Source organism: Ostrea edulis, chromosome 4, assembly GCF_947568905.1.
Source record: "Ostrea edulis chromosome 4, xbOstEdul1.1, whole genome shotgun sequence".
Taxonomy (NCBI): Eukaryota; Metazoa; Mollusca; class Bivalvia; order Ostreida; family Ostreidae; genus Ostrea; species Ostrea edulis.
This window is the reverse complement of record NC_079167.1, coordinates 9,361,636-9,386,901: the sequence shown is the minus strand read 5'-3', so window position 1 is coordinate 9,386,901 and position 25,266 is coordinate 9,361,636. Positions and strand designations below refer to the sequence as shown.

The window sequence follows — 25,266 nt, the reverse complement described above, 5'->3', positions numbered from 1 at the left end:
TGATATATGTGGAGAAAAAAAAAAGAAAGTGATGACTTAACAACGATGCTGATTGGATAAAAAATTTGTTTGATTTCTGTGTAAAAAAAAAATTTGTCCGGAGTTCATCTGTACTAAGCAGGCGGGACTACTTTTCCCTGGAATGCGTCTTCCCCGTTAACGGCTGTTCTAATTTTAGCGCTATTCATAGAACGAGAATTTCCACAGATGCATTGTAAACGAAATGTGTTTGTTTGATGCTACCAAAAATCCAAAGATGTGAATAAAATACAAATTTTGGAGGGAAATCGTGAATTAGTACCTTTGAAATCTATAACAAATAGTTTCCATGCAAAGAAATCATCATATACACTGGCAGTGATCTTTTAAAGACCCATTTTAGGTTCGAATATCGGCCCTTTCCCCTCCCAAAAATTACCATTTTTTCCCAACTTAACTTGGACTAAAAACTAAATACTAAAAACTGGCGAAAAATGTATTTGTTAAAAAAAAGTTCAATGTGAATAGTTTATGTACGACATGAGAAAGACGCATCAATTCTAAATAATTTAGAAAGAATAGTCGAAAATTTTAAGAGATTATAGAAAAGAAAGTTAAATATGTAAAATAAAAGAAGAATGACATCAATTTGTGTTTGATTTCTTGTTTGATGATATATTTACAATAATGACTAGGTTTTCCCAATTTGATCAAAATGTTGACAAGTTTTCACATTTCGAAAGCCACAGGACCCATTTGAAAAATGTTGAAAAATCATTGTACAGGAAGATTAGATACATGTTGTACAAGAGAATATTATTATGTAAACTAAATTAATCTACAATATTCATCTAGAAATTCATGAGTACAACAGCAAAAAATATTGTAATTCAGCTCTAAAGACAAATCGTATATATTGCCCAAAAGTAAAAGATATGTAGGAGATCGATAAATTTAAATCAATTTGGTATGAATTTTATAAATATAGCATTTACCAAATGCAAAATAAGATGCCTTAAAGACAGTGATTTTGAAATTATTAGTAATTATGCTACAGAATTGACTGATTGAGACGATTTCACATTTCTATACTTTCTTAGTTAATTCCACTTTCTAACAGTGTCCTTTCTTAAAAATGTTAGAAATGATTTTTTTCTACCCACTGAAAATATGTTTTTATAAGAAGAAAAGATTTTCATATGCACTGCATACAATACTAGTCATCGATATACTCAAACCAACATAAATATTTACCAAGCAAGTACTGTTAAAAGTGAAAGTACAATCAGGCATGTAAGTAATCGTACCATTCTGATGTTCTGTGGTAATAGTATCCTTCTATGGTAGTAGTTGATTTTTGGAAGCAAATGTAGTAAAATCCAGCAAAAGAAGCTCCATTGATATTCTTTATTGTATGATCTGGTACAAGAAAATGTTCCTAAAGAAATAAAGGGGAAAAAATAGAAATTCATGTTCATTTATGGAGAGAGAAAGATTGCAATAAAATTTCTAATTTTCAATGACTATAAAACAAAAATTATTGAAAATAAGTTAAAACCCAACTGTCCTAATGGGACTAATACCCTCTGCACAGCTCATCATACTGGGGCATATTTCAGAGGACCAGATTCACCAGAAAGATATAATCATCAAAATGATTTGTGTTTACCCTGTGGTATAACAGGAGACACTGAATTCCTTTCAATCCAATTAAAATTAGATCCTTTGATCTGCTCACCTATGATCCCTACACATAGCTATGTGTAGCAATCATAGGTGAGTGGATCAAATTTTAATTAGATTGAATTCCTTTGATCTCAATATTTATCAATAATCATAGTGTAATAAAGAGTGTACAAATTCAGAAAAATCCATGCACTTTGTCCACAGGCAAATGGACAGGGAGACAAACAGATCCAACGATTCCAGTATACCCTCTCCTAAACTTACGCAGTAAAGTCTAAAACAAAATGAGTAAGTCCATAAAGTGGATTAAACACTAGTAAAATGAAGAACAAGAGTTCCGCAAGGGGAATCCCCTTGCTATGTAAGCAATCAGTAAATGACCTTTAACCTTTTAAGCCTAAAATCAATAGGGTTCTTCCTCTCTTGATGGGAAAGCTACATGTGACGTATCAAATCAACTGAGCAAAAAATGTGGCTGTAGAATGTCTAGACTCAGCATTACTCACATTATACGGTCCTGTTTCTATATCCCCTCTTGCAATGAATTGCGAGGTGATATAAATTGTCCAATCATAATGAAAAAATCTGATGCACATCTTTATATGGTAAGAATAAGGAGTGCACAAATTTTCCCAAAAATGAAATGTATTAAGTCTCCCTGAAGATGTCTACAAACAAACGGACATGCTGATTCCAATATCTCCCCCCCCCCCCCCTAACTTTGGAGGGTTTTTTTTTGGGAGGGGATAAAAACTTGGATGATACATGTATATCGACAATATCGTAAATATGACGTAAACTCTTTGACTGCTATTTCAATGTGTGTTTTGTATAACAAAACCATTATATCAATAATTCAATACCTTTTTTATAATTCACATACCTTCCACCTCATGAACACAAAGTCTGCATTAGTTAGATTATCATAGTCAAAGGTGTCAGAATTGAATGTCTTGGCAAACTGGAAAAAGGACAAAAATTTCCCCTGCAAAAATAAAATAGATAAAAAATTTGAAGTGAATTAAGCACTGTAGAATCACGTAGCATGTTTACGTGAATGTTTTATCAAAATGAAAAAAATCTAAATAAGCACTGTAGATTAAGAATCATTTGCAGGAATGTTTTATCAAATTAAAAGAAAACAAGCATTCTGAAAGCATGGTTAATATTGCATAGCAATACATGCCCACTTCCAAGTCAAGTTGTCTGCATAATATTCCACGTGAGTACCCGGTAATCATACTTCAACAGTTTTTGCACTAGTATAATCAAGTCCCATTAAAAAAAAAGCCATTTATCACACGTTTACTCCTTTATCCAGTGGATATCACTCATTACATAAATTTTCATCATTACACTGTTTTCCTATGTCGCGCATGATGTCAAAGATGTATGTAAATTTTACAGTTTGTTTTACAAACATGTCAGAGAGCGAAATTCCCAACAATACTGTTGTAAAGGTCACCTAAAGTATATCATGAAAAGAATGACAGCTGCAGCAGGACTATTCTTGGGGACATAAGATTAACAAATCACAGTGCTCTCAAATGATTTAGTTAAAAAATGAAGTCAAAATAACATTCTTGCCAACCAAATTATGCAGATGACTGGCCACAAAAACATCTAATCAACCAACAACTACAGCAATTTAAATGAAATCTATACAGATATATTTTGACAATTTTTTTTCAAATTTGGTTACAGCTTTACAATAATGTGGATCTGCTACTTAGTTTCAATTCATTCATTTATAATAATGCTGCCTTTTGTAACACATTAAATAACAGCAGAACCACAAACACAACTATTAATAAATAAGACAGCAAGAGTCAAAACTTTGCAAATGGTAACATTTCGGATGGGAAAATAATTGTAAACATCCAAAACGATTCAAATTTGTCATCCAAAAAATACAGTGTGTGATCTAAGCCTACGACTCTGACTCAGGTGACTGACTTGGTACAAAAAAAGTAATTAAATAGTACAATTAAAGAGTACAATGTTGATATTGTAATTTTTTTTTTACTCTGATGTGTATAACTTAATTCATTCAACAATAAAAAAAAATTTCAAACACAATGTGTTTGCGTATTGTAACAGGCACGTTTTCTTTATATGTAATAGTGACGTAGAATGTTACGTGGCTTTGAAAGACGAACGATGATTTAATGTAAATAGAAAACGAACTGGAGTGGGGGAGTGTGAACATGTGATAAAAAGAATCTCCCATATACCCAACTCATTGTGCGTTTTCTATCCCCTCACCGAATACACATAACTCGTTGGATAAAAATTATATCAAACCACAAAACATGGGAGATCCTATATACACGACAGATTCAAAGTCCATATTTTGTGTCCAAGGGCTGAAACTTGGCAAAACAAGAGGCCCAAGGGCCACATCGCTCACCTGAGTCACTTGGCTCATATTTAAAGATTTTCCCTACATATTTGTATGCAAAACTTTGATCCCTCCCTCCCCCCCCCCCTTGTGACCCCACCCTCCCCTGGGGCCATGATTTTAACAAACTGAAATCTGAAATATGTCAGAAAGCTTTCATGTAAATCTCAGCTTTTCTGGCTCAGTGGTTCATGAGAAGAAGATTTTTAAAGATTTTCCTTATATATTTGTATGTAAAACTTTGATCCCCTATTGTGGCCCCATCCACCTCTGGGGGCCATGATTTGAACAAACTTGAATCTGCATTATGTCAGGGAGCTTTCATGTAAATCTCAGCTTTTCTGGCTCAGTGGTTCTTGAGAAGAAGATTTTAAAAGATTTTTCCTATATATTTGTATGTAAAACTATGATCCCCTATTGTGGCCCCATCATACCCCCAGGGGCCATGATTTAAACAAACTTGAATCTGCATTATGTCAAGAAGCTTTCATGTAAATCTCAGCTTTTCTGGCTGAGCGGTTCTTGAGAAGAAGATTTTTAAAGATTTATCCTATATATTAGTATGCAAAACTTTGATCCCCTATTGTGGCCCCATCAAACCCCCGGGGGCTATGATTTTAACAATTTAGAATCTGCACTACCTAATAAAGCTTATCTATAAATTTCATCTTTTCTTTGCCTAAGGATGCTTTGTGCCAACTTTGGTTGAAATTGGCCCAGTGGTTTTTGAGAAGAAGTCAAAAATGTTAAAAGTTTACAGACGGATGGACGCCGGACTACGGGTGATCAGAAAAGCTCACTTGAGCTTTCAGCTCAGGTGAGCTAAAAATCCTTGGACTGGAATAAAATTCGAACTTGATCTGTAACACGTCATGGAAAATCGAATGAATATCTGCAAGCATGGATTTAAAAAAATCAGGAAAACCAAGTATTTGTGTTAATTTTTTCAAAGTTCAAGGGTCATAACTCAGCAAAATATGAACGGACTTAACAAAATTCGAACTTGATTTGTAACTTGTCATGGTAAAGCAATGTACAAAATATCAAATGTCATTAAATATCTGCAAGCATGATGGAAAAAAGTGTCGAAAACTGATTTGACAGATGGATGGATGAAGTGCAAACCTAAAGTCCCCTTCAGCTTCACCATTAGGAGATTGATAAGGATTAATTCATAAAATGATTTTAAAAATTGATCAATTGGATAAACATATATTCAACATTTTGGGGGGTTAAGAACACATACAGATTAAGATTCATATTCCCCGTACAAATTGTAAAAGAAAATTTTGTCTAGTATAGTTCATATACATATATATTTATAAGCAGCCCACTAATCTGATTTTTCCTTTTTCCTGTTCACTTTTTATCAAATATATACATAAGGTATTAAATTATTACATAATAATTATATTCCCCATAAAGCAATTAAATTTTGATTTCAGCCGTAGTGCATGTTAGTTAGTAAATAAGTACATTAATTTACAAATGTTCTTGCAGAGTGAGGCACTAACTCAGGGTAGTAAGTCTTCATTTCAAGAATTTTTTTTTTTTTTTTACTGTTTTACACCTAACACCATTTTACACTTGATAAACTTTGGGTGTAATCTTATTAATGGAATGTTCTCAGTGTTTATTTGTTTTTGTTTATTATTTTATTGTTTTCAAGTTGTGTTTCATTGTCTGTTAGCCTACTGTAATGTTGGGATATGGGGGTTAGTTCATTTTTCTGTTTGTGTTTTTATGTGACGTCACAGAGGGGTTAGTGCCATGCCAGGAATGGCACTAACCCTTAGTGCCATGCCTGGCATGGCACTAACCCTTAGTGCGCATGTCAGTAACCCATCGCTTTGTTCCAAGTATTACCGCGATTCAAACTGCATTTCTCAGTTGTTGTAACAGAAAACAGCAATTTCCACAATTGATCATACATCCAGCCCCGTAAGATCTGCAATAGCTCGATATACAAGCCTGGCCTGCCCTCGCACTTCGCAACGTGCACTTGTCTCGGTTATAAGCAACCCGTCGCATAGAGGAGGAATAAACATACCTACACTTCATCATCTCTTCAACTGCGACCATTTGCAACGATTTATAAGAGGCAATGCGACGTTCAAATTCTACAAGGACCAGTACGCCGCAATGTAAACACTCTCTCGATCTGGTATGGCCGCCGCGACCGCGCCTGCTGCAGACTATCTATTTAGCGACGTCACAAATTTAATTCTGACGTAGCGTACACTGATTCCCGTACTTTGGTAATATAACGTAGGAAATATCAACACATTAAAATGTTGCGAATTTTAAAGTCATTTATTCACCATTAAGTTCTCCTATATCATGGTAAACACATATCACGGGTGCATATCCCATGGTATTACGGATCAGCGAGAATAATGGATCGAAATCATTAGAGTTTCATGATCCGCCCCTTGATTTAGGCCCGACTTAAAAGCTCAAATTTAGTGTGCAAAGTCTTCAACTTGGAAGCCAGTGTGACGTGTCGTTGATTGTTACGTCATGGTGAACCATCCCTGTATCTTACAATAAATGCTGGCCGAGTTAGAAGGTGCCCCCCCCCCCTTTTTTTAAAACAGAACATGGTATATGTATGCGACTGTACGCTGATCCTCTTTGTTATCGTGTATATACAATTATGATGTATCATACAGGCCGCATCATATTTAATGACGATTGGATTAGCTGATAAAACAGTGATTCATGATCACAATTCAGTCATCACTGATGTCTACATAACTCGGTAATTCTTCAATTTTCCAAGCATCGCATGTATTGTTTTTTATAATAATAAGTCTACTATTTTTTATAATTTGGTTTTGATCGCATGTATTGTATATTTATTTTAATGATTTTATTATGTTTAGATCTAGATATTAATTTATAGAGATTTTTTAAAAAGCGTATTTCATTATATAGGTCTACTTGCAATATAAAGTTAGCTTATTTCTATGTATATTCATGAAATCTAATTCTGTGTCATTCTATGGTATTAAGTTATATGACCGCAAGAAGAAACGGGCCAACAAGTACATTTTTGAAGAATTTGGCTTGAAGATGGAGTTCACCTCAATGATCGCGGGAATCGCCTGTTTTATCACAGCATTCTATCAGCCCTTCGACTGATCCTGTGAAGTGCAGGTCCTAGGGAGACTCGTGTGTCTGAATGGCATCTAACCTGTGCTGCAGACTATCAAGATCCAGTCAAAACGGCCTTTTTCAAGGCCACCAATAATTTAGAAAAGACACCACTATTACAACTTGCAAGAAATGTAATAAATTGCAAATGTATAATGATACATCGAAGCATACACGAATCTATATTATGTATTTATGGGGAAGTAAAGCTGGTTTATAAGAAATTTTGAGGGAAATATTAATGTGAAGACGCCTTTAATGTATAACCAAGATTTCCTTATAACTCAAACTCGGCTAAGTTTCTTTTCTTAGCGCGAGCCTGCCCATTACACCAGGTCACAATATTTAGTAAGTGATAGATTTACTGTAACTTTAGTGGGGAGTGGGTGCAACTTCACCGAATCTCGGAGCAGTCCTTCATAATTCATGTCTGGAAATTTACTTTCAGCTTCGGTCAGTCCAAATATTCAGCCCAGCCGAATCTTAACCGAGATTAAAATATTCTCTCTCTCTCTCTCTCTCTCTTGGAACATCCTTTTCTGCTTTTCCTAAACATGCATTTTTTTTTAATTTTTACACCATATTAGCAAACCCAAAGAAGTATTTCTAATGAGAAAGACAACATATGATTATAATCTGCCGATAATAAAGTCTCCCAAACGAAGTACTGGCTGTATAAAAGTGAGCTTTTTCTGAGTACTACTATTTTCTTCCACATTAATAACTCCCTTACACTAAGTCAATGTCAATTTTAATTTTATTTAAAACATTTACATAAAAAAAAGACCTTGATTTTTGCCATAGCCCCCCCCCCCTTTTTTTTTTTTAAAAACCAATACTAAGTCCTTGTTCCCCTCTCTTTCGTGTTGAAACTCTAGGTCTAAATGTAAAGATTTTCCCTATATATTTGCATGTAAAACTTCGATCCCCTATTGTGGCCCCATCCAACCCTCGGGGTCCATGATTTGAACAAACATGAATATGCACTATGCTAGGAAGCTTTCGTGTAAATCTCAGCTTTTCTGGCCTCTTGGTTCTTCAGAAGATTTTTAAAGATTTTTCCAATATATTTGTATGTAAAACTTTGATCCCCTATTGTGGCCCCATCATACACCCCCCCCCCCCCGGGGGGGGGGGGCATGATTTTAACAAACTTGAATCAGCATTAAGTCAGGAAGCTTTCATGCAAATATCAGCTTTTCTGACTAAGTGGTTCTTGAGAAGAAGATTTTTAAATATTTCCCTATATCTTGGTATGTAAAACGTTGATCCCCTATTGTGGCCCCATCATACCCCCGGGGGCCATGATTTGAACAAACTTGAATCTGCACTATGTCAGGAATCTTTCATGTAAATGTCAGCAATATGATTACAATTCGGTTAGAAATTATTATTAATATGCAGTAAGTCTAGAACTTAAACGGACAACGGAACGGAGCACGGAAAATATATTGGAAGGAGGTCGGCATTTTGTAAAACCAAAGAGCTTATGAACAAGGAAAGAGAGAATGGAAAGTCATGCTCAGAGTCCACCGTTTCATATACTTCATGCAAATGCATGTAATGTATCTTAAAATCATCATAATTTATTATGAGAAATATCAAGCAAGTGCCTGTGGGTACCAACCCTCGCCTCCCGACTTTGTCATTTCCTTCCCCCTACCCTTTTCCTTCCTTTTCCCACCGATTGTGAAAGTATATTGTAAGAAACAGATATACTGCAAAAGACTTCAATTATAATTCAACAAATTTTATTATATGTTTTAATGGCTGCCACAACAAATGACGATTTTATGAACCTAATCAATGAATCGGTTTTCATCTCCACCACCTCCCTCCCCCGAAACAACATTGAAAAATATGTAATAATTTTCTTAAGGATGTATGCTACACCAGAGAATTTTAATCTAGATGAAAAGTGAAGGATATGTACAATATTTTGAAGTTGAAATTTTTCACATTTACTTTATTTTGTCAAACAAATACAGTTTTAGTCGAAGATAATCTGGAAAAAAATTAAAACCCCTGCTGGACTCGAACATGCGACCTACAGTTCAGCAGTCGGTATTCTTTTTTTTTCCTCTCTATTTTTCTTTCTTTCTCTTTTTGCAGTCGGTATTCTAACCTGCTGCGCTACTCGGTTAGGTATTTAAATTGAAAAGAACAAGTCAAATATTGCTGATATCGATTTTTCATCCATGTTTTTAAAGGAAGTCAGCCATTATGACGATGTAGAGTACTACCTTAACAATTTTCCCCTAACACAGCCATTTTATATCGGACTTGCTTTTAATCAGACTTTATATTTTAGGGTACAAAACAAATACTTTTTCAGTATATTATATTTATATCATTCGTTTTCAGTATTTTAGTTTGTTTTTTTCCCTCTCTTTTAACCAACTACTTTGATAATGGGGGGGGGGGGGGGGGGGGGGGGGTGGATGGGGTTCCAGAAAATGACAAAGCCGGAAAAATGGAGTGGCGCTTGATATTTTTCACAATAAACTATAATAATTTGGGTTGTTTTTTTTTATTGGGGGGGGGGGTAGGGGTAGGTTTCGTTTCGCATTTTACAGGTACACCAGGCTTTCCACAGATAATGCTTGTCTCATCGATCGATATAAAGCCTCGACTGAAATAATTTCTACTTATAACAAGCAGGCACAGGGACGCTATGCCCGCTTTGACCCGAACTCTGTGCTACCATAAATATAGATATCTATATCTAGATTTCGGGCCCCAAAAAGCCTTAACCCCTGTGATTCGTTCCTATCCAAGACATTGTGTGGTAAGATCACTGTTCTCGGCAGTTTACATTGAATAGAGGGGTAAAAATTCTTGCATATTTCTATTATTGAAAAAAAAAAGACCTTCAACGTAAGCTTACTACGAAACAGCTATATCCAAATGTGTCCACTTAGCCTAACAACGATTTCATAAAAAAAGAAGAAAGAAAATGAGGGGGCAGTGATATAGTGCATGCAGATGATTTGTCTTCCATTTCTCTTGAACGCTTTGAATTAAAATAATATTTAAAGTAGGGATAGTCCATTAGGCTGATATATTCCTTTCTTCATAGCAAATAGTAAGAATGTACTTATCAGAATAAAGTGAGTGCGCGCACACACACACAATTATAACATATTCAATACATATATTAAATACTAACTTAGTTTGAACGTACATGTGTTTAGTGTAATATAATTACAAAGTGATCGGGCCTCGGGCCCAAGTTTTAAAAACTTAGTCCTCCCTCTTCATATGCATGGTGATATAATAAATACAAAGTCTTTCATAATATGCATGATGCTGCGAAATATTCAACATTAGACATGGAATCTAACAACAAAAATGGTTCAAAATGCCCCATCTTTTACTATATTTCCGCAACAAAGACAACTTATATGAATGTACTATACATGTATTGATTGATTGAATATTGTTTAACGTCACTCTCGAGAATGTTTCACTCATATGGAGACGTCACCACTGCCGGTGAAGGGCTGCAAAATTTAAGCCTATGCTCGGCGCTTAGGCCTTTGAGCAGGGAGGGATCTTTACCGTGCCACACCTGCTGTGACATGGAGCCTCGGTTTTTGCGGTATCAAACGAAGGACCGCCGCATTTATTCGCCTTCTACGACAAGCAAGGGGGTACTGAGGACCTATTCTAACCCGCGGATCCCCACGGGATGATATATGTATTGAAAGTATTTACTAACTGATTTCCCAATATTCATAAGATTTTAGAAAACCGTAAAAAATTCTTGAGGTAAATTCTGACCGCCTTAAAAACGTTTTTAGAGATATGCCCATAGTGGCTTTTAAAAGAGACAAAAATTAAAGGAAAATTATAATCAATAAATATAATTACATATGATTGATACTATAAGGAGTCTTGGTTACATTTTAAAGGCATAGGGTCTAAGATATTGGTGAAATTTTGCATGTTTCAAAAAGGTGGCGAAATTTAAGATCATAACTAGAAAATCACACAAAGTTCTTCAGAATGTTTACAAACACATTGGATAACGATAGTAATTACAAAATAATTCTCATTTGCCTAAACTGGTACCCTGTTGATTTCGCATCTCTTATGTTTGTATGTAGCCACCAATCAGCGGGGTACAAGTTTAATATATTGTCCTCCAGACAAAATTTTTATATAGGGCTAATAGATAACTCATAATTAATACTACAAATTTCTTTTTTGGAGTTCTTGCAAAATATTGTGATGTCATTTTTTGAGATAAAAGATAGACCCTATGCCTTTAATGTTATTCAAATTATATTAAAACTATATAAATTCGTTTGTACTTCAATTTATCATAACTTTTCAATATTGATTGCCTTTCTTGCAAGTTGTAATAGTGGTGTCTTTTCTAAAATATTGGTGGCCTTGAAAAAGGCCGTTTTGACTGGATCTTGATAGTCTGCAGCACAGGTTAGATGCCATTCAGGTACACGAGTCTCCCCAGGACCTGCACTTCACAGGATCAGTCGAAGGGCTGATACAATGCTGCGATTAAACAGGCGATTCCCGCGATCATTGAGGTGAACTCCATCTTCAAGCCAAATTCTTCAAAAATGTACTTGTTGGCCCGTTTCTTCTTGCGGTCATATAACTTAATATCATAGAATGACACAGAATTAGATTTCATGAATATACATAAAAATAAGCTAACTTTATATTACATGTATATAATGAAATACGCTTTTTAAAAAATCTCTATAAATTAATATCTAAACATAATAAAATCATTAAAATAAATATACAATACATGCGATCAATACCAAATTAAAAAAATAGTAGACTTATTATTATAAAAAACAATACATGCGATGCTTGGAAAATTGAAGAATTACCGAGTTATGTAGACATCAGTGATGACTGAATTGTGATCATGAATCACTGTTTTATCAGCTAATCCAATCGTCATTAAATATGATGCGGCCTGTATGATACATCATAATTGTATATACACGATAACAAAGAGGATCAGCGTACAGTCGCATACATATACCATGTTCTGTTTTAAAAAAAGGGGGGGGGGGGGCACCTTCTAACTCGGCCAGCATTTATTGTAAGATACAGGGATGGTTCACCATGACGTAACAATCAACGACACGTCACACTGGCTTCCAAGTTGAAGACTTTGCACACTAAATTTGAGCTTTTAAGTCGGGCCTAAATCAAGGGGCGGATCATGAAACTCTAATGATTTCGATCCATTATTCTCGCTGATCTGTAATACCATGGGATATGCACCCGTGATATGTGTTTACCATGATATAGGAGAACTTAATGGTGAATAAATGACTTTAAAATTCGCAACATTTTAATGTGTTGATATTTCCTACGTTATATTACCAAAGTATGGGAATCAGTGTACGCTACGTCAGAATTAAATTTGTGACGTCGCTAAATAGATAGTCTGCAGCAGGCGCGGTCGCGGCGGCCATACCAGATCGAGAGAGTGTTTACATTGCGGCGTACTGGTCCTTGTAGAATTTGAACGTCGCATTGCCTCTTATAAATCGTTGCAAATGGTCGCAGTTGAAGAGATGATGAAGTGTAGGTATGTTTATTCCTCCTCTATGCGACGGGTTGCTTATAACCGAGACAAGTGCACGTTGCGAAGTGCGAGGGCAGGCCAGGCTTGTATATCGAGCTATTGCAGATCTTACGGGGCTGGATGTATGATCAATTGTGGAAATTGCTGTTTTCTGTTACAACAACTGAGAAATGCAGTTTGAATCGCGGTAATACTTGGAACAAAGCGATGGGTTACTGACATGCGCACTAAGGGTTAGTGCCATGCCAGGCATGGCACTAAGGGTTAGTGCCATTCCTGGCATGGCACTAACCCCTCTGTGACGTCACATAAAAACACAAACAGAAAAATGAACTAACCCCCATATCCCAACATTACAGTAGGCTAACAGACAATGAAACACAACTTGAAAACAATAAAATAATAAACAAAAACAAATAAACACTGAGAACATTCCATTAATAAGATTACACCCAAAGTTTATCAAGTGTAAAATGGTGTTAGGTGTAAAACAGTTAAAAAAATTTTTTTCTTGAAATGAAGACTTACTACCCTGAGTTAGTGCCTCACTCTGCAAGAACATTTGTAAATTAATGTACTTATTTACTAACTAACATGCACTATGGCTGAAATCAAAATTTAATTGCTTTATGGGGAATATAATTATTATGAAATAATTTAATACCTTGTTATATATATATTACCCAATGTTTCCTGTCCACATCTTCATCAGCCTCCCATTTTCTTGTTAGAAATGGATGTTTTTTGCTGATAATTTCACCATCAAAAAATGTTGTCAAGGTTGGATATTCCTCAGTCAGACCCTTGATTTTCAGATATCCGCACAGATATGAATTTTCTAAATCCACATACTGAAAAGTAAGAAATTTTTTTTACCGTAAAAATACATAGAAGATGCGGTCCACGGGTTAATGTCAGCTGACAACCATTCCCCATGAACTGTTGTTCCCACTGTGAAAGATAAATCTGGATAAATGAAACCTAACTTGGTAATAAGTGTAACAGGAAGGGAGAAAAGGTAATGGCCCAGAACAGGATTCATGTCTTAGGTCCCTAAATCTGGTGATCGAACCTGTGTCACCCCATGTCCCTCCTTACATGCCTTCACACTCTGAAGGCATCAACCCAGGATCTTTATCCCCTGGCAGCCATTTTCATCTGTGAGTAACAGTTCCAGGGGTTGGTCTATGGCACCAAATTAACAGGAAGGAAGAAAATGCAATGAGCAAGACCAGGATACAAACAAAGACCCCCTGAATCTTTATATAGTCAGGTGCTCTACCAACTATACTATTCAATATCTGCCACCAGCGTCACGATTAACCCAGTCTACAAGGGCTGCAACGGGTACCCAAAATATCCGAAAACAGCGAGTTGTGTTGTTTGCGGTTTCATTTTTCCGTATTTTGGTTCGGGTCTGGTTTTTAAAATAAAATCATTATTAGAAATCTGTTTAAATGTTGCCAAAATCCTCAAAGGTGGCTGTATTTTGATCAATTGTTAAATGATGGCATTGTGGACAAAACTGTAAATAATGACAGTATGTAAGATATGTCAGACGCATTAAAAATACGCCACTGGATCAACATAGTCAATGACAAAACATTGAAAGCATGGATGGAAACGAGTAGAAGTGACAACGATGTTTCTGCCAATCTCGTACCATGGATGTCGAGTCTAAACCTCAGTCCACGTCCCTTAGTAATTATTGTGACAAAACACAATAAAGTTTTTTGATTTTAACTGTATATTAGATTTTTTAAATACCCGAACCCGTTTAGTAAAAATTTTAGAACCGACCCGACCCAAAGAATTTTTGGAACCGTGACAGCCCTACAGTCTACACTAGTTCAGTTGTATGATCCGTGTTGGATTACATTTAGTCTCGCTTTCCCCAGACTTGCTCTCGAGACTTCACTCGCTCGTGCAAAGGTCTCGAGAGCTAGAGTCTGGGAAACCCAGACTGGATTACATTTTGACAGTAAAAATGTTGTAAACTACTTCTTCGTCAAACAAAACATTTGTGTAAGTACATTTGTATGTATTGCAGTTACTGCACAGGGGCATCTTATCCGCTCTGTTATACAAATGTGTTTATATTTGTGTGATACTAAGAGAACAGGGCGGATAAGATGCCCTTGTGCGTGAAGTTTAGCTCATCGCTTGGTCAGTTGAGTGAATTTACTGATATAATATCGAACTCCTGTGAAGTTTAGCTCATCGCTTGGTCAGTTGAGTGAATTTACTGATATAATATCGAATTCCTGTGAAGTTTAGCTCATCGCTTGGTCAGTTGAGTGAATTTACTGATATAATATCGTGAAGTTTAGCTCATCGCTTGGTCAGTTGAGTGAATTTACTGATATAATATCGAACTCCTGTGAAGGTACAGTATACTATGAATATTTCATACTTCCAACACTTACTTGTAGGATTACTTCGACATCATAGCAATTTCCTTTACTTTTTTGATGCCCCTGGAACCTAGATCCGTTGTACAGAAGGGTGGTTGTTACTCCTGGCTGTTTGGAATTGGCTGGAGGAGGCGGATCTAGCTTCACCGGCATTTTTACACGGTTAAAACTGTTGCGATCCCTACACAAATCTCAAGCCAAAAGAACCGGAAGTAGAATATGCAACAAAGTGTTTGATTGGCGAATTAATAGAGTTCTCCAATAATGCAACCAATGAAAATATTTGTACAATAGTGTGTTCGGGTGTATGACAAAGATGGCTGCGCCCATGAAAAAGTGTAAACAATTTTGTGAAATATTGAGTAGAATTGGCAAATCAAAGACAAACACCTTCTGTTTGATTAGAAATTACAAAACAGGAGGTGAGAGTAAATATGTAATTTTTTAATTGATACAGTTCATAATATTTTTTTTCGATTTTTATTTTTGTTTCGGATACAACATGTACTTGAATACCTGTGACATGACCTCTAGCATGTCTTATTGAATGAAAGCGACTACAACTGCTGTTTGAACGACTTTCTTTTGATTGTGAGAAGTATTGACAAGACTGTGATTCGAAACCGGGACCCATCAGCAAGATAGCCTAGGCATTCCTGATTAGAGGCAATCACAATATTCACTGCCACAGCATGGAGTACACAGGAGTTTTATCAATAAAGTCAATAAAATTCACACAATTGACCAAGCCATGAACTATGGTTAATGACAAAAAGAAATTAACATGTCTTACGGCGTGACCGTTTTTGAGGGCGAAGCAAAAAGTATTGGCATCTGTATAATCTATATACATAAGAGGAACTAAAAACATCACGAAATCAGCATCCTCCTAACTTTGATAGACATTTGATCCGCCTATTCATTGAATGCTGGAAACATAATTAAACAATTCATTATTGATGTAAACAGTTCATTTTGATGTCATATTCAGCGTCGGTGTTTAGCAAATTCACAAAGATAGGAAACATCAGCTGGAAGACATGGTACAGTTTCGTTAATCGAGGAGGGATTATATATGATTAAGAAAATAAGATTTATATGTGCTTAAATATGGATTTTGTATAACATCTCAGAAAGATGTTAACTAATGGGTCCATGAGATTCAAAATGGAGAAATACATGTCCACATGCTCATATTTGAATCTACGCCAAGTTCCATAGGTATGGTTTAATTTTTCATTAGCTTAATTCTAAGTTTTCCTTTTAAACATTTTTATGTGTGTTACCTATAGGGAGAGCTCTGCTCTCATGGCCCTTCTCCCTCTATTATCAAGGTGCTGGTGGAAATCTGAATTGGTCCGACCCCCTTCCCTTTCTAATTCATCTCCCCAATAATAAATACTTTCCGACACCCCCGTGATTCCATATTTTGGAGAACATATGCATTAACTCAAATCATTGTAAAACTTTTACATACATGAACTGATGAATAGTTAAGGCACATTGAATGCCTCACAAACATGTACATAATGCTCACCATCATCTGCTAAAATACTGTTTATGTAATCTTTGTTTCCCTCCGTTTTTATCTAAAACTTGAATTATCTTTAACTTTCCCTTTTCACAAAATCAGCTTAAATTTGGTCACAGCTGGTAAGAGTGCCCAGGAAGGATTTTGAATATCGCCATGTAAAAATAAAACTGATATGGGTGTTGAAATACCACATTTCGGAAAACGGGAGTGTGGTTCCACATTTACTTTTGATTGTGATGTAGAATGATGATAGGACTACTCTAAGTAAACTCAATTATGTGATGTCATCAGCTGTAAAGAAAGTGTTCTGTCATGAGTATATTTGGAAATTTTTATGGCAAATAATTTATTTTTTTAGCACTGAAGATAGCAAATTGCTTATTGGACTGTGTACATAATTTAAATCTTTTGTAGTGTTTTTTCTCTAAATTATTTTTAAATAATTTGAAAAAAAATTAACAATGTGTATATTTATATGAATATTTTTTTTTCCAGAATTGAAGAAATTTTATGAGAATGCAACCATTGTACAGAATCAAGGTACATATTGGAAATTCACCAAAACAAATTTTGAAAATCAGAAAAAATGTTTTGCTCTGTTGATACATAAATTCAAGTTTATGTAATGTAATGTAATGAGTGTAATCTTTAGCACTAATCATTTTGCTTAGAAGACAGTATTATATTAATGATATTACTAATGTATTTGTTTTTAGCTCACCTGAACTAAAAGCTCAAGTGAGCTTTTCTGATTACCCGTTGTCTGTCATTCGTCTGTCTGTAAACTTTTAACATTTTCTACTTCTTCTCCAGAACCACTGGGCCAATTTCAACCAAACTTAGCAAAAATCATCCTTTGGTGAAGGGCTTTCAATTTTGTTCAAATGAAGGGCCATGCCTTCTTCAAAGGGGAGATAATCACAAAAATGTAAAAATAGGGTGGGGTCATTTAAAAATCTTCTTCTCAAGAACCACTAGGCCAGAAGAACTGAAATTTACATAAAAGCTTCCTGACATAGTCCAGATTCAAGGTTGTCAAAACTTTGACCCTGGGAGGTAGATTGGGGCCACAATAAGGGATCAAAGTTTTACATGCGATCTTTAAAAATCTTCTTCTCAAGAACCACTGGATCAGGAAAGAACAAATTTACATTTGAGCTTTCTGACATAGTGCAGATTCAAGTTTGTTAAAACCATGGTCTCCTAGGGTAGGATGGCACCACAATAGGGGATCAAAGTTTTACATATAAATATATAGGGAAAATCTTTAAAAATCTTCTCAAGAATCACTGGGCCAGAAAAGTTTACATTTACATGAAAGCTTCCTGTCATAGTGCAGATTCAAGTCTGTTAAAATTGTGGTCCCCAGGGGTAGGATGGGGCCACAATAGGGTTTTACATACAAATACATAGGGAAAATCTTTTAAAATCTTCTCAAGAATCATTGGGCCAGAGAAGTCTACATTTACATGAAAGCTTCCAGACATAGTGCAGATTCAAGTTTGTTAACAACACAACCCCCGAGGGTAGAGTGGGGCCATAATAGGGGATCAAATTTTACATACAAATATATGGGGAAAATCTTTAAAAATCTTCTTCTCAACAACCATTGGGCGAGAGAAGTTTACATTTACATGAAAGCTTCCTGACATAGTGCTGATTCAAGTTTGTAAAAATCATGACCCCAGGGCTAGGTTGGGGTCAAAATAGGGATAAAGTTTTACATGTGAATATATATAGGGGAAATTTTTAAATATGGGCTAAGGTGACTCAGGTGAGCAATGTGGCCCATGGGCCTCTTGTACTTTCTGTTCATCTATTCTGTCCGTCTGTATGTCTGTCACAAAATCTTGTGAATGGTTCTCCTCCTATATAGCTTATCAGATAGACTTGAAACTATGTAGATTGCTTCATGTGCATATTGTTGAGACATGAGGATCCAATTATTTTCCTAAAAGTTATATTGGATCTAAGAGGCGTGGAGGATGAAAATACCTTGTGAACACTTCTCATACTTTATTACTATTGCAATAGATGTGAAACTTTGTATGCTGCTTCATTGGCACTTGTAGATGTGCATATTGTTGGGACAGAAGGATCCAATTATTTTCCTAAAAGATACAGTGGATCTAAGAGGGGTGGAGAATGTAAAATAGCTTTTGAACACTTCTCCTCCTATATGGCTTTTCTGATAGACTTGAACCTTTATACAATACTTCAATGTCATTTGCAGATGTGCATATTGTCAAGACAGGAGGATCCAATTGTTATCCTTAAAGTTATAGTGGATCTAAGAGGGGTAGAGGAATGTAAAATTGCTTGTGAACACTTCCTCTATATGGCTTATCAGATAGCCTTGAAATTGTGTACAATATATACCTTGTGATGTTCACATTGTTCTGACCCAGGGATTCAATATTTTCCTACAATTTACAGTGGATCAAAGAGGAGTGTTTTATAGCATTTTTTTTTTTATGTCTAAGGGTTTGTTCACTTTCCCACTGTTACTTCAGCATTATAGTCATTATTTTTGTATCATATACAACAATGACATTGGTCACATCAATGTTGAATCTTTTCTCCATCTTTTTCCTCAATGCACAAAATGCATTTCATAATGTCTATGTTCCTGCTCATACTTTCTACTCCATACCATGCAGTACATTAAGGGGAGGAGGATGTAATTTGGAACACTTTCAATTTGGGGAGCTGGGGAGACATTTGGGTTTTTTTTCAAAACAAATTACATTTTTTCTTTAAGGTTGGTTTGAAGTAAATTTGGATCAAAGGAAACTGCGCACTCCAACAGGAAATCTATTTCAAGTTCCTAGTGAACCTTTGGCACTAGCAATAGCAACAGAATGGAATTCACAGAAAGACACAATAAAACGACAAGCTATGCACTTGGTAGGAACTTTGTGAAAGGACTGCTATATTAAATTTTCTTCTGGAGAAACCTCTGCAAGAGACATGGGAGTGTTTTAGATACAAAAATTTCAAACCATGAAGTAGCCTTTTATTCTTCCATATCTACAATTTCTGTATTGATTTCCACTGTCACAAGTTATGTTGATTGCTAATTAGGGTTTGGTACTTTGTAAGGGTATATGCATCTAGAACTGTAATCATCGAAAATGATACACATAAAGGCTACAGTAGTTTTGCTTTAGATATTTATATCAATTTCAATATCAATTTGTTATGTTCTTCTGATTAAGGTAGCAGTTTGTTATTATTAGCTGCAGAACTTTAGCTTTCTGTGAAAAGAATTAATATTGGATAGACAATTGTCATATCTGCCGCTAATAACAGACTCTCTGATTGAAATATTTGTAATATTGTTGTTTGTTGCAGTTGGTTGTTATGTGATCTTTGTAGAGTACCCTCAGCAACACGGTGCTCGACAACCCCATGCAGAGGTCACGTAAGGACATCATAAAGGGAATACTACACTTTCTTGAGACAGATACAATATTGTAAGACTTTAGTGAGAACCAAGGGAAACGAAAGCAAAATAGTTTTGTTTGAAGAAATGATATGGCATTAATCTTGTACTGGCAGTTGATGATGGTACACCTTGAAATATATGTTACTAAATGTTTTGAAGATCATACAATGTAGCAATGTTTTTAAGCATGGGGCTTAAGCAACAATGTGGTTATTGGCCTCATTTAATTTCTATTAATTCTAAGGGTGACCATATAAGACTCTCTTATGAGTAGCCATGAAATATAAGGTGATTCCACCCGAGGGTTGCAAGAAAAGCTGTGAAACCCAAGGCTTTGCCGAGGGTTTTACCGCTTTTTTGCAACCCCGAGGGTGGAATCACCTTAATATTTCATGGCAACTCATAAGAGAGTATATTTCTCTCATATTTCTAGAGTTTTCCGTTTTCCTTGTGCCTAGCGACGCCAATTTGAGAATTTTCCAATTAATTAATTTTTCGCTGTACATTAAAAATAACACCAGAATCGAATTCTACGACCTTCATTTTGGCAACTATGTTGCCGACAAAAAATCGGCCAACGAGTGTATAAGTGAATTGTATTAGAGTTATTCCTCTTTGAATAAATCAATAATCAGGATGATGCGTGACGTAACTCGACAGTCCATCAGCGCGAAACATTTTGACAGACCTAATCAGAATATGAGACAGACCTAATCAGAATATGAATCCACAACTGCATGATTTTTTTCTTAGAGGAGCATTGATATTGATATTGAGCAGTTATTTAATGACGAGTGTGTGAAGAGAGATTCCAAGTAGTTTTTGTTGGTGAATATGGGCATGGCTAGACTTTCGTTTTCCACGCGTGCAAGGACTCGAGTCTCATGGACATTGAAGGCACTTATTTCACCTGAGACACGGACAGTAGACGTTGACAGAGTGAATGTGGAGGTAGGCCTAGAAGTAATAGACCATGTGGGCTGGGTTTCTGTGAACTGACATAATGCACTGGATGACATCTAGGTGTATGAGGAATTTGTGACTGTTGTTGAGTGTGCAGTAATTGTTCAAGGAATGTGTAATTTCGTGTCTGGTCACATACACCTGGACATTATCAGGGACATTACAATCTGTCATTTTTTTGTACAAGAGCTTTGCAGACGCTAGTGTTTGTCAATCGAGGCGAGGTAAGTTGCAAGCTAGTTGTGTATTGATTATGACGTCACGGGATATGTAAGATAAACGTCACATGGTATGAAAGATAGAAATATCTTGCATACCTTTCTTTCATAGAATATCTGTATCTTACATACGTAGATATGAGAGAAAAGTGGTTCCAACACCATCTAGTGCTGACTATGTTGTTAAAGTAATCCTTTTTATTGTCAATTACAGAGAAACAATTATTTATAAAGTTTGAATGTTGGAATTTTCATTTATAACTAAATCATTCTCAGAGCCTCATAGGTATGCACTTTCCTTTTGTACTATGTGGTGATTATAAGAAACATTTATTTCTTCTTCTTTCTGTGAAAGTTTGTGATGGACTGCACATTTAGAACAATTACTGGTATCACTCATTGTTAATGTTTCCAAGCCATTATATAAGAAAACATTTTTAACCAGATACAGAACAACAGAACCCCCTGAATTCGCAGACTTACAGAAAAGAGAATGGGAGCCAGTTCTGGAGTGGTTGAGGTCCAGGTACAGTATATTAGTGGCCACAAATCTATTTTAGTGAACCTCTTTATCCCCCCACCCCCACCCCCACCTCCCGGCATATTGGTTTGCACCTGTCGGTCAGTTATTATGGCCATCAATGGGTAGGCCAAGTGCTCAATATCTTATGAATCCTTTAATTAACAGACAGCAAATTTGTTTTACTGGTTTCCCCTTAAGAGTAGATGACTCCTATTGATCTTGAGGTCATGAGATCAAAGGTCAACAGTCAATCTACTCTGGACAAGATCTGCTCAATATTTTGAAAACCCTTTTCTTGACAGACATCAAACTTGATACAGTGGTCCCTCTTGAGAAGTAGATGTCCTCTATTCAAATTTTGAGGTCACAATATCAAAGGACAAGGGTCACACTGGATATAAGAAAACATTTTCTACCCAATATCTTGTGAACCCTTTGCATGACAGTATCTTTAAGACTTTTGGTATACTGGTACCCCCTTAAAGAGTAGATGGCCCCCATTGGTCAAAATATCTTATGTTATTATGACTCATTTTCATTTTGAATTTCACAAGGTCATACATCAATTCACTCTAAATATAAAAAAAAAAATATCTTTTGAACCTTTTGCCTGATAGAGATCAAACTTTGTTCACTATCATCACAGACATTGTAGATTTAAAGTTGATCCTTTTCAACATTGCCACATGAATGTTTTTTTATATATATATATATATTTCTACAACATTTCTTGTTATGAATCCATATCTATACAACTAGTACTAGAGTAGGTATATGGGAAATAGGGTATAGTTCATGTAATTTGAACATAATTCATGTTAGTAGGTCATCTACACTGATGTTTTCTTGACAGTGATTTGAAATAATTTTTCACATTTTTGTATAAAGTATAGTCCTTTGCTAACCAGGGGTAATGACTGGGTTGAGTTTACTAGGTAAGGCTTACATTGGGGTTGAATTAACAAGCAAGGATTACAATGGGAATGAGTTGATTTCATGAAATTACACAATTTTTGAAATCTTTGCTCCTGACATCTAGCAAACAATGAGCTAAATATGAAATTGATGCCCATCTTTTGTTCCCCAAGCCTATATGGGGTTTCTGCATTTGGGGTTATATTTAACTGAAAACTGGTAACATGATAGTATGTGTATTTATATATTACATGTACTAACTAGTACTATGATAGTTATGCAGATCATGTAGACATTTTTTGTCCCCATAGAATCTTAAAAAACAATTGTAAATGGTTCTGGTATGATTCTTGGTTGACTATTAAGGCTGATTGGGATCTAGTGAATGAAATGAAAGCTGATGAGATTCTATCTATGACAGTTACCAAGTTGAACTTGAGTCCACGACATCACTGATGCCACCCGAGATACCTGCAAACACGACCCATGTTATATCGCGGAAACTCACCTCACTGAATGATTGGGCTTTAGTAGGTCAGTCTTTATGTTACCTTTATCTGCTATATATCTACACTGTAGTTTTTCTTTCTCAGTCTTACTTTAATGCTAGAATTTATCAGAAAGGTATTTTAATGCGCATTGTTCATCAAGTTGAAACATAGTATATATACATGAAGTTTGCCAAGCTCTTTAATTAGTTCCCTGTATTTTTTTTTTCAGGTTTCCAGTATGGAGTAGAAAATCTGAAGTCAATCATACTTATGTTGGGAATTACTGATAAACTTTTGACTGTTGAGAAAGCAGTGCAACTTTCTAGACTTGAAACAGTGTTCCAGGTAACTGTTCAATTAGCCTTTTCTAAGGAGGGGGCTAATTTAGGCTGCCACCCAATCCTATTATGTGTGATTGTTACATAATAAAACAGTGTATAAAGTAGTGATGTCAAATTTCATAAAATGAAGAACTGTAGATGTATTTAATTCCACAATCATAAATTCGTGGATTATCATTTTTGGTTTGCTGTGGGTATGAAATTCTGCAGAGTTGCATGTGGCATACATGAAATTAGCTTACCCGGTACACATTTTAATCTGTTGGTATGAAAAAGGTGCAGAAAATGATTATACAAAAAAAAACCACAACTCTTGTGGGTCAACTATGATGAAAGTCAGATTTGATCTGTAATGTGTACATATTTTATTTGTAGACAAAGACTTGGGGAAATGTGGATTGGCACCATGATGCCGATATTTATCAGCTTCAATCTCGCGTAGCAGCAGCAGCACTCTTTGTACACTGGTGTAGCAATGATATGGCAACCACACATAAAACAACTTACAGTGACCAGACATAGTCCAATCTTTATACTCTATTTGATTAAATAATTAAATTTTATTAAATTTGGTACATGTTATCTTTTTTATTGCCCTTATAAGGAATGATACTTTTTTATCACTGAGAGTATATATACATGTATATACATGAACATGTAATTAGGGTATTCCATTGTAGAAGTTAGGGCTATGTGGACAGTAAATATAGGCCTGGATAGCTCAGTGGTTAGAGCACCTGACTAGTAATGCATGGGTCCTGGGTTCGATTCTGGTCCAGCCCAAAATTTTCTCCTTTCCTATACACCATTAAAAATGAGGGACCCCTGTCTGTCAATACTTTTTTGTGGTGCTATCTCCAATAGTTATCTAAGTAAAGATTTCATATTCAGTGGACTGTAGTCAAAGGGAGACATCTCTGCTGATTTTGAGGTCAGATGGTGAAAGGTCAATATCACAGTGGGATGACCTGTGGATTGTGAGATACAATGTCTGGTATTTTTCAACAGCATTCATATTCACAACAAATGTTATGGTGTTTAGAGGGACATACCCATAAATTATGAGTCACCAGGTCAGGCTAACAATAATGTTTTGATTTTTATGGCTAACAATGAAAAAATGACTATTATTCAACTTTTTTACTCATTGGGAGTAAAGCATTATAAGTATACTTCGAACATGACTTTACAACAATCTTTGGATGTCCATTTGTAGTGTTATTGACATTGTACACACAAGTACTCTGAAGTTGAAATTAAAAATAGTCTTTGGTGATCAGGTTGCAATTCCCATGGGCATGAATTGTGCTCTTTTGTTAGCTGACCTGTTTTTATATTCTTATCAAACAGAATTTATTAAAAAACCTCTATGTGAAAAGAAAAAATCTCTTGCTGTGGCCTTCAATGCGACATTTAGATATACACATGTATCGACATTTTATCTGTTTAAAACAATAATAATTTTCATTCATATGTCAATTCAATATATCCCTGTGAACTCGAAATAAAAGACACCACAGTCGTCCACTTCTGCTTCATACTTAGATATTTTATTGAAAATAAATATTAACGGCAAACTAACAACTCAACTTTATGATAAACGGGATGATTTCAGCTTCTCC

At 35.5% G+C, this 25,266-nt stretch overlaps 2 protein-coding genes across 4 annotated transcripts in view; one reads left to right on the top strand and one right to left on the bottom strand.

Moving 5' to 3' along the window:
- The window catches only part of LOC125669431 (glucose-induced degradation protein 4 homolog), an 18,253-nt gene extending 2,826 nt beyond the window's left edge, over window positions 1-15,427 (bottom strand). Inside the window, exons 1-4 of one of the 2 annotated variants that reach the window (XM_056161920.1) lie at window positions 15,224-15,427; window positions 13,481-13,648; window positions 2,549-2,650; window positions 1,287-1,417 (exon numbers count right to left, since the gene is read on the bottom strand). In XM_056161920.1, coding sequence (XP_056017895.1) covers window positions 1,287-1,417; window positions 2,549-2,650; window positions 13,481-13,648; window positions 15,224-15,364 — 542 coding nt within the window. In that variant the 5' untranslated portion in view covers window positions 15,365-15,427. The remainder of the gene's footprint in view (window positions 1-1,286; window positions 1,418-2,548; window positions 2,651-13,480; window positions 13,649-15,223) is intronic. The other variant, XM_056161922.1, reaches the window with a different exon arrangement.
- A 65-nt stretch (window positions 15,428-15,492) lies between these two features.
- On the top strand, window positions 15,493-24,216 carry LOC125669424 (ATP synthase mitochondrial F1 complex assembly factor 2-like). 2 transcript variants are annotated; one of them, XM_048903909.2, is made up of 8 exons: window positions 15,493-15,633; window positions 17,241-17,285; window positions 19,507-19,652; window positions 20,124-20,221; window positions 21,820-21,900; window positions 23,234-23,346; window positions 23,533-23,648; window positions 24,020-24,216. In XM_048903909.2, the coding sequence occupies exons 1-8, from the start codon at window positions 15,519-15,521 to the stop codon at window positions 24,164-24,166; spliced, it is 861 nt and encodes a 286-aa protein (XP_048759866.2). In that variant the 5' UTR covers window positions 15,493-15,518; the 3' UTR covers window positions 24,167-24,216. The 2 variants fall into 2 exon arrangements, with proteins under 2 accessions (XP_048759866.2, XP_056017893.1); XM_056161918.1 differs by having other exon boundaries at window positions 15,494-16,432.
- Window positions 24,217-25,266: the final 1,050 nt, after the last annotated feature.